The sequence below is a fragment of the Drosophila willistoni genome, assembly GCF_018902025.1.
Source record: "Drosophila willistoni isolate 14030-0811.24 chromosome XR unlocalized genomic scaffold, UCI_dwil_1.1 Seg143, whole genome shotgun sequence".
NCBI classification, from domain to species: domain Eukaryota; kingdom Metazoa; phylum Arthropoda; class Insecta; order Diptera; family Drosophilidae; genus Drosophila; species Drosophila willistoni.
In genome coordinates, this window is record NW_025814056.1 from 9,081,318 (window position 1) to 9,097,340 (window position 16,023).

At 37.7% G+C, this 16,023-nt stretch overlaps 2 protein-coding genes across 3 annotated transcripts; one reads left to right on the forward strand and one right to left on the reverse strand.

Annotated features, from left to right (window-relative positions):
- Window positions 1-351: 351 nt before the first annotated feature.
- LOC111518972 lies at window positions 352-3,277 on the forward strand. 2 transcript variants are annotated; one of them, XM_023177444.2, is made up of 4 exons: window positions 352-423; window positions 507-1,037; window positions 1,092-1,554; window positions 1,612-3,277. In XM_023177444.2, the coding sequence occupies exons 2-4, from the start codon at window positions 519-521 to the stop codon at window positions 3,102-3,104; spliced, it is 2,475 nt and encodes an 824-aa protein (XP_023033212.2). In that variant the 5' UTR covers window positions 352-423; window positions 507-518; the 3' UTR covers window positions 3,105-3,277. The 2 variants fall into 2 exon arrangements, with proteins under 2 accessions (XP_023033212.2, XP_023033213.2); XM_023177445.2 differs by having other exon boundaries at window positions 507-1,028.
- Window positions 3,278-10,620: 7,343 nt separating this feature from the next.
- Window positions 10,621-11,467, reverse strand: LOC6645633 (loricrin). Its single transcript, XM_002068352.2, has one exon. It carries the CDS (start codon window positions 11,440-11,442, stop codon window positions 10,621-10,623), a length of 822 nt encoding a protein of 273 aa, XP_002068388.2. The 5' UTR covers window positions 11,443-11,467.
- Window positions 11,468-16,023: the final 4,556 nt, after the last annotated feature.

Genomic DNA, 16,023 nt, shown 5'->3' on the forward strand with positions numbered 1-16,023 from the left:
TGATTTTAATATCAATTAACTCCAACTGTGAGAATTTCGACCACTTACAATCTTTCCTTGGTTTCTTCAAGGCAAAAGGCGATTACAAACTCTTATGATTAAAGAAAAGCCTTTTATGTTGTTTAAGCGCGTTTTATTTTGAAAATGATCGCTTTAAGTTTAAAAGGGATTTTCATTATTTATCCACCAAGTCGCATAAAATAATAAAAGAGTTATAGGGTATTCTTGCTTTAAAGCTGTCAACAACAACAACAGCCGTCAGTTTATCGATTTCATACAGGGTTGAATATGGTTTATCGAAAAATAGTATCGACTCATCGATACTTAAAGGTATCGATTATCGATTATGAAAAAACTTAGTAAGCACGTTTTATTTCTGAATTAATCCATGTGAAAAATTTCTGTACTGCAAAGGTCAAAAAGGTCTGTACTGTAAAGAAAACCATAAAAAAATACTTCACGTGCTATTGAAAAATTTGTTTTATCTTTTCTTTGTGGAAATCCAGGTAATATTCAGAATGCGCGAACGCGAAATAAAAGCACTGTGGGAGGAAATGGTATACCAATGTGGTGGAATGTTCTCGGATGAGGAATTGTTTAAAATTCATAGGAGGTTCCTAAGGAGTTGGGCCACTTGTGAATCCGTAATAATGCTGAAAAAGGAAGATTTAATGGAACCAATACGAAAGCGTTTAGTGGCGGCGCCAGCATCGGAGAAAAAGAAATCGAGATCTGCGTTGACTGGAACTAAGCGTCGTTTTAGCCATTATCAGGAAGACTCCGATGATTCTGATGATTCTGAAGACAATATACCATTGGCTGTTTTGAAAAAACGTGCGAACAATAAAAAACAAAAACCAACAGAATCTCACGTTGCTCACGTGCCGAAAGCTAAACGGAGCCTTGGTCGTCCCTCAGAAAGTGCCAGGCTTCCGGAGCCGCAAAATGGTGACAAGAGAAAAGAGCTAAAAGCGAAGATGAAGGCACAGCGCTTAGCAGTGCGGCAACGGAAATCAAAGAACTCTGCCGTAAAAATTGTAAGCTCAATTTTGGAATTAATGTCACTTAATCAGTTTCTTTTGTTGCCACAGATCGATGAAGTGAAAGCAGCGCATATTGCACCGGTAATTGATTTGTCACCAGCTAAAGAATTGCCGAAGAAGGACACCCGTAATATGCCAGGCGACAGCAAAAAGATTTCTGAGAGGAATGGACCAATTACCCATTCTAATGATTCGATGCAACAAGAATTGGACGCACCTTTGATGTTAAATTCCATACGCTTTGATCATACCTATAATCTGGCTCCAACTACAGATGACAAGTATTTTCAAAAGGAACAACAGAAATATAATGATACGGCAGGTTCAACCGATGATATTGAAGTTGATGAGCTTTTAATAGACGATGGTTTGGAAATGACTGCCCCAATTACGGAAGTTAATATGGATTTATGTGAAATCTTGCAAAATGATGGGGCAAACGCTCAACTCGATATGCAAGTGGATAATGGAATAGAGCTCTGGTTACAGGATATCGATACCGAAATGCCAGGTAAATTGGATTATGAATTAGATGAAAAACAAGACAAAAACATTCCAAATTCCATAGATATGCCGTCATTAGAGTTCGAATCAAGCGGAAATAACGACACATTAAATGAATTGGGACATTATGATGAACAGCAAAATGAGCCGCCAAATTTTGAGAACATTTTAATTAATCAGTTATCTAATAATAGTACATTATTGGAACTAACAGCAGCAGCATCAGAGATACATAATCATAATAAGGAGGAATTCATATTGGAGGATCAGCTGGCAACGTCGTTGAAATCAAAGGAGGAAACTACAGTAAATAAGACTCCATTGGAGCTGGAAGCCTCTGAAATCAATGAACTAAACTATGATTACGATGATGATGATGATGTGCTGTCAGTGGTTGCCTCCTGTTATGACTTGGAAGATTTGATAAATGATGAACCAGTAGAACTGAAATCAGTAGAAACTGAAATGTACCAGCAGCAGGATGAAAAGAAGAAAATAGATCTACAGATACTAAAAGACCAGCCAAAGGTTATGCAATCCCTATATAAGGCATCCGAGATTAAACCTAAACCAAAACCTGATCCAGTTGCAGTTGCGAAAAATCTGGAACCACTTGCAGAAGCTGCAAATCCGGAACCAATTGAATATCCACAAGATGAAGTGAATACACAACGTGTCCAGGCCTTGGCTGCCCGTCGTCCATCCGTTAATTGTCCTGTATTTGCTCCACTCTATCGGCTGCCACAAGTGCCAAATTCTTATGATAATATAACGTCTGTATCCACTGACATTTACAATGGCATGAATCTTGGAAAGATATTCGGCATCAAGTGTTGGCCAAATTTGGACCTTGAGTGCCCGAAAGTGGATTGTGATCATGAAGCTCCAAACATTCACGATGTCGTCGGACGTCTAATGCGTCTCAATGAGGACGAGTTGATCTCCAGCTACGAGTCAATCAGAGAAAGCAGCGTGCTTTTTCAAAAATACATAACGCACTTTGCCGATATATTTGCCAACCGTCGCATGTTTAGATGCTTACTTCAAACGATTGTAGATTGTCGGCTGTATAAAGAATTCATCGCCCCTTCTTTGCTCCACTTATATACGGCTTGTAAGCAATTTGGAAAGGAAGCCGAGGGTCTGAAATGCATTATGCAACATCTGTGGTTGCCGAGCAAGGCAAGTAAGTTTAAAGAATTGACCGAAGCCATTTTGAATATTTTGGCGTCGGCCAATTGGTCAGATTATGAGACAGAATTAACGGATTTGTTTAAGACCCATCACTTTCCCATGCCAAATGATTTTATGACAGCTGTTGTGAAATCGGCCTTGATGAAGAGAGAATTATTGCAGGTGGCCTTACAGTTGGTGGTGTTACGACGCGTCGATGGAGTCCATGACAAGGCCCTTGCTGAAGCGCTAAAAATGATAGCTCACATCGATGACACTTCGCAACTGGAATCTACGACTGTCAAAGCAACGTCTGAGCCATTGCAGCATAAACCTAATAGTAGTGAATGCCAAAATGGTTCGACTAAAGATGGCAGCCCTTAGATAATTACAAACCCAAATAAAAACAACGAATTTTAACATAAATTCATCTAAGGCTCTTAGAATCGAAACACATTTTAGATTCTTACTGATTATTTTTGTACACATTTTCAAATGTTCTATTAAATTTTCAAGAAGAAATGAATTCTGTAAACCTTATTAACTGTTTTTGATGATGTGCCTTTTGACTGATTGCAAAAATAAACAAAAATTGTTCAATCATATGTTTTGAAATTGTTTTATAAATAAGTCAAGAAAATTTATAATAGAATAACATGGAAATGTAAAAGGGACTGGCGCTATTCGGTTGTCTGGCAGTATATCAGGAACTGCAACTGTTAAAACTTCTGAGTTGAATTGTGTTTTTAAATTTAATGCCAATTATTATTTTCGATTTTTAACCTATGTAGGTTCCTATCTGTTGGGAAGGGCAATGAGTTGTTACTAGGGTAACGACATATGTGAACTTTAGCAACTTTAAACCGATATTTACTGCGTACTTCGAACAATTATTTAACGATCATAGCTAATTGCTACTCAAAGTTTGGTCTTAATGCCAAACAAGGTGATTTGGAATATTGTATTTCATTTATGGCAAGCAATTAAATCATGACAATAGCGAGAGGGCCAAAGAATATTTAGTTTCGAATACGTTTAGGAATTAACCCAAATAAAATTTGTTAATAATGAGATAGTTAACAATAAATTTGGCAATTTTGTTGTATTCTTTTTTTTTTTGTTGGCCAATTTCAGTGAGTAGGTCTCAGACCAACGCCCATCAATGATAAACTGAATAATTGCCTGATTCCGACAATTTTGGCATCACTTGACGTTGTTGACTGTGATTATGATCATCATCATCGCGATGATGACGATGACGACCACCTGACGACAAACCTAATGCCTCAGAAACCAGACAACAACAAAGAATTCCTCATTCACGCCAAGAATCATTCAGTCAGTCATTCAGTCAGTCAGTCATATCATTTACAACTGATTGGCATTGACAGACATCGACAATGTTGAAATGTGAACGGTGGACGACGCACTTCTTGACGCCGTCGACTGCAATTTTGTATCTTGATAAATTACTTATGACTCGGTAAGACATCGGAACAACCTAGGGAGAATGACGAGCAGAGGCAGGGGCAGAGGAAGAGGTGGCCAGAGAGACATTGTGCACCTGAAAACATTTTAACGATAAGCAAAACTGCAAGCGAATCGAATTAAGAGAACGACGCGTCGTGGGCGTCGGCAGTGCAGTAAGGTAAAAGGCATTTTAAAAGAAAAGAGCTGAAAAAAGGGTGCAATGAACAAAGTATTGCAAGACAAAAACAAAACGCCAAAACAAAATAAATAACAAAAATAATGAATTAGCAATAATATTTGAGCATACACTTACATTTTGAAAAAGAAAGAGAAAAAAAACTTTTTATGTGGCTTTCTTTTTCTTTTTGGCACATTTATAATGATGTGTTTGTGTTGTTTCTTTTTCCATGTGTTTGTGTGTGTGTGTGTGTGTGTGTGTGTATGTTTTAACGTCGTTTTTTGTTGTTGGATGTGTTTTGGCAGCCAAACAAAAGGAATCGGGCTGGGTGGGAGGAGTGGGCTGGTGGTAGAGCTGGTGATGGAAACGGCGACAGTGACGCCAAATTGAAGGCGTCGTTGGGGGACCAGTGGCGGATCTAGCTCATAACTTAGATGGGGGAAATCGGGCATTTTGGGTTGGGAAGGGGAGGAGGGGTTCATCTTGTATTTAGGCGGAAAAATTTACCAGTTTCAGAGGTAACATCTCGGTTTCCCCCCAGACCCCCTATCGTCCCATGAGTATCCGCCACTGCGAGGGACGCAGTTAATGGCGACAATGGGCGTCGCACGTCTGAGTCTGGGTCTGTGTTTTGAGGGTTGGGGTTTGGGGCAATGGAAGTGTCGTCGACCAGACGACGAGTCCAACAGCGACTCAAAACGATGAGAAATATGCAAGAAGAAAGCTAAACACATTGTCATAAAGTCAAGTGCAGATTTATCGTTCAATAATCGATTTATCGAAATAAAATTGAAAGAGAGCAAGAGAAAGATAGAAAATGGGGTAAATATTTACTTAAGTTACTCGGGCCCAAAACTCGCTTAAACTACATAAATTTGGTACCAAACGAAAGAGAAAAATTCCACGAGCCCGATCTCAAGTGCGCCTTGGCGATTTATTATGTAGTTTTTGTGTAATTAACAAAAGAAAAATTATGTTTTTATCGGGACTATAGCTAAAAGTAGCTATTTCCGGCTAAAAGAAACTGTCAAATTTTGAGATAGTGTTGCCAGATGCCAAATTTCGGATACTCGAATACGCGGGCTTTTTGAAAGTTTTGTTCGCACTATTCTCAACAAACGAAAATATTGTTGAGTTTACATTATTTCTTGATTTTAGAGAACAAATATAGTTCAGAATACAATATTCGACTGCCAGAGCAGCGGAAAATTCCTTAATTTTCTAATTTAGAGTAAAATATTTAGCTGCCAGGGCGGTCAAACTTTGGTGTAAATTTGACTCCAAAATTTGCAAATATTGCTCGGCATTCATGGTGTTTTCAATGAATACCAGTTCACAGACTCCTTGGCTGGATATGCAGGCCCAAACCATAACCGACAGTTTTCCAAATTTGACTGTTGGAATGATATTTGCTTTATCGTAAGCTGTAGAGACCTTTCGCCATACTTTGGGCGGACCTTCGTTGTAATACAACATTATTTTGGTCTCGTCGCAAAATATAACATCCTTCCGATACTCCTCTGGGTGCCTAAGCATAGTAAGAGCAAAAAAAAGCACTTTTCCACATTGGTTGAGGACAGCAAGGGTTTCTTACGTGCCACTCTCGAAGAATACCCATGCCGTAGAATGGCCAGACGGACCGTTTCGTGGGACACATCCACGTCACACTCTTGTACATAGCTGCGCGACCAATATCGCGGGGTCTCTCGGAATCATATTTTCCAACAGCTATAGAAGCAATCGGTTAAGCTTTTATCTAACCAATTATCTTAAAATTTAACATTAGTTAGTTTGAAAGTTATGTGAAACAAAAAGCTGCAAGTTCACACAAACTTCTTCCGAAGTTAACCCGACTCAAGAAGGTCTTGATTCATAGTTTAATATATTGATATTTTGTTGTGTTGCATATCTAGGGTTCAACTCGATCAGGTCACTGTAACAGTGAGTCAATAACTATAATATTTTTCAATTGTTTATCATATAAATAATTACGAAACGACTATGCCAAATTTCAACAAGATCGGGTAATTTTATTATAGAGCTCCAGTGGAATCAAACGATCGATAAACAATATTGCTACGCATGCGATTATCACAAAAGTTAGGCTAATAACTTAATATTAATAAAAATTTATAATTTTTGCAGATTTCATAAAATTTGCATAACTTCCAGATGAAATTTTGCTCTTGAAGTAATCGCTTACGTAAGGCTTACATAATAGCTTACTTTTATATGGGCTTGGCCGCTTTTCAGCATGACAGTATGCCCAAATCGTAGAGTAGACAAATTTGAAATCACACACATTTTCAATGTACTCTCTAAAACAGTAAGTCACAAAATTATCGATTACAAAACTGTTTGCCATTGGAAAAAATAAGCTACAATGTAATAAATAACTTTCAATAGAAGGTAATTACTTAATGTTATAAGAAAACTGGCAAAAATGTAATTACTTATTAACCTAATTTCTACTGTTGAAAAGAAGAAAATCTGAAAATAAATCCGATTAAGACTCACCTAATCAAACTATCATCTAATCAAACGGTTTAACATTGTTTTAATAATCAGGAAACCCAAGTCCCATTGACTTGTAAACAGGACTTTTATCCACTAAGCCATGAAAGCAGATTCTTGCCTACTGAAATCGAGCTAATTGGAGACTTAGGGTAGGCCCAAGAGATTTCCACTAGGCAATCTATATTTTCATCAGTCCTTACAAGACTGAGGCAGAATTTCATCAATATTAACGACAGAGAAGTTGGATTGACTTTAAATCAGTTTTATCAGTGCTTTTACTATTAAAGGTGGAAAAACGAATGATTTATCGTTGAAAATTATTTCATTGATTCAATGATGGAGTGCTAGTACAATTGTCGGAAGTTCTACATATATTATATAACTGTCCAGCTTTAGTTTGTAGAGCGTTCTTTGACGGAAATTGGAATGTTTAGATAAAATGTTTTTCCGCTTTGACACCTGTAGGTAAGGACTGAGTAGAAGAAAAACTTGCTAGGATATCAGTCTGTCTTCAGTTTGCTTATAAATTGCAAGTGTAATGCGAAATTTGTTCGATATGGTATTAAATTTTATTTGCAATTAATTTCTTTCGCTATTTATCTGTATAATCTTTTTGACTGTTTTGGATTTGTTTGTTCTGTCAACTGCGTGGAACCGCCTTGCCCCTTGCTTGTCTGGATGTTTTTAGAACTTTTTCAATAATAAATTTTGCAATGCAAGCGCCGAGGGGTTCTTAAACTGTTTGCCTTTGGTTCATTGATTGTGTTTGGGGAACTGAACACGCGCCGCACAGTAAACACACTTGAAGAAGGAATCATCGTTGGATGGTTCGGCTGCACCCTCCACCCGCCCCTTCCTCGTGGCATGAATGTTGCTCATACTTGAGAGAATTCTTCCTTCAATTTGGTGACTGCTCTTGTTGTACTTGTTGTTGTTTGGCAAACATGAAATTTTCCACTTTTTTGCCACTGCACGTGCAACAAAAACAAGAACAAGAACAACTACAATGAGTACAAGGGAAGAAGTAATAAACAAACAACATTCAGTCAATAAGTAAAATTAAAATAATAACAAAATATTTTTGAAAGAGAAGAAGGCACATTATACACCTCCCTCTTTTTTTGAAGACCCCCGGCCCATCGTCCTAACACACTCTCAGATAAACAGCCACACAATTTGTTTGCATTGAATGGAAAATTTCCTTCCATTTAACTCATAAAAATAATTTTCTGTTTAGAAGTCGAACAAGAAGAAAAGATCTCGGTTGTTGTTTTTGATATTATTAAGTAATGTACATATATACATACATATGTATGTATGTATGTATGTGTGTGTGTGTGTTTGTGTGTATGTAGTAAACATTTTTTCGGTTTATTTCTGTTTGTTTATATAAAGAGCAACAAGTTGATGGTTAAATGGGTTAAATGTGTTGAGAGAGAAAGAGAGAGAGAGAGACAGAGAGAAAGAGGGGACAAGGGAAGAAGAAAAATAATGTTTAATGATTGCCTTTATTCTTTATAATTGCGCAATTCTTGGCACAATCGAAGAGCAAACCACCCAATCACCCACACACTTCCCTTCCAAATAAATCAATACATAAACCATCAAAATACCAAATTCAAATTCTTGCCCCCTGTCTCTTCCTCTTTCTCGTCTTTCGTTTCAAAAGAATAAAAAAGCAAACGAAACCCAAAAAGTTCTATGCACACACACATACATTACTTTTGTGTTCTTACACTAAAAGGGTATATACCCTTCAGCGCGGACAATGTCCAGGCTTTGTCATGGGCACTGAGGCACAGTGGGTTTAATGCTCATTTTACATTGCGTATATCCTAATCTCACTTAATTGAAAACTCAAGCTTTAAATTGAAAGTTCGTCAAAAGTATCCTTAACATTCAATGTCACAGTTGAAAACTATTTTCATGCCTAGTTTAATTATGTATAACATGTATTATTAATATATGTAGTGACCAGAATGAGTTTTGGTTTATAATTCTCGCTCAACCTAGTTAACATCCAAAAGGCTCCAAGGTCTTAGTGGACACAGTCCTTTTTAAAGAACTCCAGTTCATAAGTAGAGGAACTAAGGTTGAGAATAAGTCTTTGACATGAGCAGGATCCTCCGAAAATATTATGTTTCGCTATACTCATTAGTTGTTGAGACGACAAAATGTTAGAACCAACAGTGTGATTAGGATCGAGGGGCGCTTTGGTATACTCGGGTCTAGCTCGTCGGATTGGTCGGGGTTTTTGCTCCCCTTTTCACACTTACTATCATTAATAAATTTAGTGCGCCTTAAGGAAACTAAACTAACCACCAAAAGTTAAAGGCGATGCTACTATTATCACTTTAGATTTGTTAGACCATTTTACCACTTCAACACTAGAACTAGTTGGGAATTGGATTTCATTTATTCATTTAAATTCTAATCGCACATTTGATTACACATAATTTTTATCAGCAAATACATTTTAAAACTGCTTAATCGAGTTGTCGCAAATTCGTTTACAAAAATTTGCCTTGCCCTTATCATTTTAGGTTTTTTAAACATTTTTGTAATTTTTCACACATTAAAATTTTCAAATTGATGATTATTTAGACTAAAAACATGGCTACATTATTCAATCCGCTACTATTATCCGCTGATGCTCTGGCTCCCAAGTTAAATTTCCGTGGTCACCCTTGCATTATTGGGTCGAATAATCTTTCTGGATAGGAAAACCAGCTAGCTCTGATTAGCTAGTTTACAAATTATCATCATAAGCATCACGAATGTCAAATTGTTATCTTAAGTCTGCAAAACGTTCCTGGAGTTACCAATTAAGAATTAGAAGAAAAATATGGAACCGCTCTGAACTGAAATGAGCCCATGGATCACTGCGACTTTTTGATACTTGTCTGATGAAGGCTCCTGACAGGCAGGACAACTATAGAATAGATCAATTCGAATACGGCTGTGCTTCACAAAGAAAGGAACATATGTACATATACATATCTATGTACACATAATAAAATCTAGAGTAAACAAGCTTCGAGATATCTTGATTTTTATTTGACTTCTTTTTAGGTTGTTGGTCTCTAATCAAGTAAGCCGAACACGTTCTTTGGTTAGATTTATATAGAAAATATTTTCACAATATATGTATATGCAATCCAATTGGAGTCCCTTTGACGCTTTTCAATGCTGTGAGAGTGGAAGAGGGGGGCAGGGGAAGGGTGGCTAGACATTTGCCCTGCCATGATATTTTTACATATTTCTGAACAGTTTTCTTTTTGTTTCTTTTCTTTTTTACATTTTCCTTCTTTGCATTTGCCCTTTTTCTTTTGTTATTTTATTACTTAACGCCTAAGTGGGTGTACGTGTATCTGTATGTGTATATGTATGTGTGTGGGTGTATATAAGAGATGGAATTTCTCCAATGAATCTGATTTCCCTCTGCATCCCCTGACTGTAACTTTTTCGCTTTTTTATTTTTTCTTAAATTGAAAAGTTGAAAAAGGTTTTTGTCCTTTTTCAGAATTAAACACTTTTTTTTTTACTGATTAAAAACTTTTCTTTTTATTTAACAACAACAAAAAAAAAAAAATACATAAGCTGAAATTAAAACGTTTTCGGGAATGGAGTAAGGAGTTTCGGTGGATGATGGAAATGTAGATGAAGGCAATGAAATGTGAGGATTATTTGAAAGTGATTGAAATGAAGAAGGACTATCACAAAATGTTGCTAGATTTACCAGCTGCCACTTCCACCGGGCTGGGACCAGCCACCACTGGAGGCTCCGCCTCCGCCGTAGGACCAGCCTCCGCCCGAGGAGCCGCCTGATGACCAGCCACCACCACCACCGGAGGAGGAGCCACTGGAAGACCAGCCACCAGCATCACCGCCAGCTCCAGAATCGCTCTCCGAGATGATTTTGATGATCTTGACTGCTGACACATCGCCGCCGCCGCTGCCGTGACCGCCGCCACCATGACCACCCGAGGACCAACCACCTGAAGAGCTGCCACCAGAGGACCATCCACCAGAAGAGCCACCTGAAGACCAGCCACCACCACCATGACCTCCTGCTGGCTGCTGTGAGATGATTTTGATGATTTTCACTTCCTGGGCGCCGCCGCCGCTGCCACCACCATGACCACCATAGCTGCCAGCACCGCCGCCACCAGCTGACCAGCCACCACCGCCTCCACCAGCTGACCAACCGCTACCGCCAGATGGAGCGCTTTCATGAATAACTTTAATGATTTTTACAGGAGCTCCACCTCCGCCGCCACCTCCATGATGATGATGTTCATCACCTCCGCCGCCGCCGCCGCCACCGCCTCCATAGCTGTAGCCTCCGCCACCGCCACCTCCGCCATAACTGTAGCCACCGCCACCGCCAGCGCTGTGCGAGGAGCCACCACCACCACTGTAGCCTCCGTGTGATGATCCTCCACCTCCTCCGCCGCCAATGAATCCCGCATTGACTGCAGTTAGGGCCAGCAAGCAGAGAAAGATTTTCATGTTGAACGAAAAAATGTCGATGACGACTGATGCCATTGCCAACATTGTCTGAAGCTTATATAGAGCACAAGACCCCCAAACACTAAAATCATCAGCAGCAGCAACAACGGCAACAACAACATCGGCAACATCAGCAACAATATCAAATGTGGGGTTAGGCCCCAACGCCGGAAGCCCAAAAAGCGCGAATTGTGCTGCACCAACTCCAATCCCCATACAGCCATCGGCCATGGCAGATGGCAATGGAGATGAAGTCAGAGCGGTGGCAGTGGTTCAAGTGGAAACGAAAGCGGGCACACTTGGATCATAAGATGTGCGCTGCACACAAGTGGGAGAGTTACGTCGATCTGGCCTCCTTTGCCGTGGTGGTGGTGGTGCTGGTGGTGCTGGTGGTCGTTGTTGTAGTAGTTCAAGTAATGCATGAATCAGAGTTTTGTCAATTTCGCTGTGGGCAAAATGTTTTGTGGAAATATCTACAGGATTGGGTATATGTATATGTACATGCATACAGATCTATACCTTAATAAACCAATTGCATTTATTGCATTGCCTACTTTTGGGGGCATTTACTCATTAGAAGTTCCAAATACATTCTTAGATATTTGAATCAGAACAAGAATATGATATTCGAATTATTTCATTAGTTTATAAATGTTGCAATTCTATGTTTACTTCCTTTTAGTTTCAATCAAGTTGTTAGAGTATTTGAAATGCGGTATCTAACAGTTTCAATGAGTGTTTTGTTTATGTTGTTGTTTTCTTTTATTGTTGTTATGAATTTCATGCAGTTTATTATGTTTATTATGATTATGTAATGAAACAACAATCACTTTTTTTTTTTTTAATGGTTTCGTATATACTTACTTTTTTTTTTTGTTTTTGGTTTGTAGAGCACTTTAGTTGAAGTTTTCACATTGCTTGATCATCTGCATCTTCAAACTCTGATCGAATCGAATGATTAATGGGCAAGATAAAGCGATGTCTCTCTCCACTGGCCCTGACATCGTTTTTCAAAACAACAACAAAACCAAAACGGCTACCGTTTAAAGGTGTTCAATATGTATATGTACACCTACACATATACATACATATTGTTCCTTCCCCCCCTAATAACAATCAACGTCCGTGTCTCTGATAGCTGTCCGTGTCCTTCCTGTGGCATTAAGCATACGCCAAGTGGGTCTTGCTTGCCAAATCCATCCATCATTATGAACCGGAAAGTTCTCAATGAAACCCGTAGATTTCTTTTATACTCGTTCACTCATTAAGACAAAACAATATTTAATATTGTTTGTTGGGTTTTCAAAATCAATTAATCAATTTGTTTTGCCAATAAATATGACTAAATATGGGCAATGCTCTTCGAGATGATAAATCATCAACATTTTGACTGCCGCTGCTGCTCTTTCTGAGTTTTGTACTTGGTTTTAAGACTTCCAATTTCGTTCTGTTTGCCTTTTTTTTTTTTTCTTTTTGTCATTTTCACTCAACCAAACAAATTCAATTAACAACAGAAACAACAAAAATGCAAAATTTCAACAAAAAAATAAAAGAAAAAAACACGCATAAAAAGCAATTCCCAAAAAGAAAAAAAAAAATGAACGTGGGAATATTTTCGCTTTTGGTGTTAGCCAGGCATGACAAAAAATTTGAGCCCCACCGCTCTCCATCCTCGGCTCAGCACCACTCCCCTCCCATTCCCATTCAACAGTTTTGGCCTCCTCTCACAAATTAGGAATGCACTGCCAAAGCAAAAGAAAAAGTGAAACAAATTTTTGAAAAATCAGAGCAAACGACGCGTGCAACACACACACACAATCATATACATGTTTTGTGTGTATGTATGTATGTTGCCGCTGGTCGATGGTTGGCAACATGTTGCCAACACGCGTCGCCCAATAAATACACAAAAAGTTGTTGTTGTTGTGGATGCTGTTGCCGCTGTTGACACATAAATCGGTTTGAAAAATTTCCAAAAAATATTTGCAATTACAACATTCGTACATAAATGTACATATAGGGCTAAAGGCATTTTAACCACTATATCGTTTAAAATCGACAATTACAGATCATATGGCAAACGGGATAATAGGAAAAACGGTCTTAAATATTTAATTGTAAACAAATTCATGAGGCACAGAAGAAGAAGGGAGTGAAGAGGCATAATATGCCAGACTATATTATTAAACTGGTAATTGGACAGAGAATTGCGCCCTGTAAGAGTGTTGAAAAGGATTCTACCCAGTTCAGTTTTTGTGGTTATATAAAGTTGCATTCAACCCGTTAACGATCTTTTAGTTAACTCGGCATTCTAATTATATTTAACTAAACTCTCTTGAACCCCTTATATACGATTACTCACAGTTTTAAGGCGACCGAGGCTATCCCGAAATATGTTTTAGGTAAAATAGTTTTCTGAACTAAGCTTTTTTTTAATGAAATTACTGGAGCAAGTGTATAAAATACACGAGTAATGATGGAAGTTGTTAAACAATATGTATATCATTCGAAAATTTTAACCAATTATTGTTGGTAAATGAATGCTTCACAAATAATCTTCAAAACAATAATAATAATAGTATTTTGAATGAATATCGTTTTCCAAAACTGACTTATGTACGTCCAGATAGTTTAGTTAATATTTAAAAAACTTAGGGGATGGTGGCGTTATTTACTAATTTTCTTCAACATAGTTTTATTCATTGTATGACTTTTAATCAAAGATATATGCCCCACCATGCTCTTCATATTTATTTCGCCTTGAAGATGTTCGATTATCCTAGGCAACAATAAAAGACAAGAATTGGTTTTGATTGGTTTTTAATTTCCATATTTAGGAATGTTGTGGATAAATTTCATAAAGTGTGGCCATAATGCTGCAAATACAACAAACTCAGAATGACATGGAGAAGCAGCAAAGAAAGGGTTGCACATGAGGGTAAAAGATCGGAAAAAGGAATATTTAGTCAGATGTAAGTATAAGTAAGTTTAGAGAAACATTCAACCTTATGTTGATGAAGTTTATCTTATAAAATTGGATTCAAAGAAAGCAACGACGCCTTTTTTTTATTAACAAGATCGAAAAGATAAAAATAGTTTTCGATGGGGCCTTAAAACTGTCATGGGTATAGTTTAAACGAGGTCCTGGATTGTAAGATGATCCTATTTCAATGTTTTCGTAAGTCAAAACTAGCCTTTTGGGAGATATAAAGGAAATGTTCTTACAAAAGGACAATGTATTTTCAGGCATAGTTTAGAAGGATGGATGTTTATGAAATAATGCTTCTATTTTTTGACCAATATAGAGAAAATCAGTAGTCCCAGACTAGTAAGACTAGACTTGCTGACAATTAATAACAGTCATATTGAACTTCCTAAACTTTGTTATAATTATACAAGATGTGCATACTTCCTATTTGGGCATCAGGACAATGTTGTGTGGGTATTGCGTTGGGCGAAATGTCAAAATCCAAGACTTGAATTATTAGATGCCTTGTTGGAGTTCAGACATTGTAATAAGATTTTAAGTCAAAAATAAAAACAGAAAGTACATATTTACGGATAGGTTGTCAAATTGTTGATTCAGGAACTAACAAAATTCAAAGATTCGGGATATATAATGTCTAGACTGTAAGTCTAGATCAAAGACAGTCCTGAAAAGGAATCACAAATTTCTGAAATGATTAACACTATAACAGACATAGACAAACTTATGGTACTATCAAATCGAAATAGATTTTCTTAGCGGCTTCGATGGCATGGACATTCAGATATATTAAGGGGTAAAACGAAATGAAATGACACATTTAATTACTCAGGTAATAGCCTCAACAAGAAGTAAAATAACATTTTAGCAATTAAATTAAATTGCATTTTACTTTTACAAGGCAACATTTTTTTTTGATGACTCTATGGGAAAAATTGCGAAAAGAAAACGTTTGCTTTCGCTTGCTAACCAAACCCTTTTCCTTCATCTTTTCCATTTTCTTGTTTTTTTTTTTTGTTTTGTCTGCTTATTAAATTTAGTCACTTTGACATTTTGACGACTTTTTGGGTCTCAAAGCAAAAATACTTCAGTGTGTGTGTGTACCAAAAACTTTAAAATAAAGTTGCAATTCCTGCGATTGCTGTCAAAATGTGGCCGCTGGGTTGTTGCTGCAACTGTAACCTGCCACAACGGTTTCCATGTGAATGCTTATGTATGTACGTATGTATATGACTGGATCCGTCCGTTTGTCCGTCTGTCTGTTGTCTCATTCCCAAAGCATAACTTGAACTCAACAGTTTTTGGTCTAAACAAGAAAAATAAAATAAAAAGGAAACAAAAACGAAAAAAAAAACACAAACACACACACACACACACACACACATTTCGACAGTCGCGAATTTTTCACGCTGTCTCATTTGCAGCGATTTTCAATGCGATTGCTGCTGTTAGTGTTGCTTCGGTTTGTTGCTGTTGCTGCTGCTGCTGCTGCTGCTGCTGCATCGGCGACTGTTGCTGCTGGTTCACATAACCATAATTCCACATGGCACCTTTTCACATACTCTGAACAAACCGTTTTTTAGTTGCTTTTTGCCTTTAGGGATCGTGACACTGAGTTGTTGTAGACTTTCCACGATTAG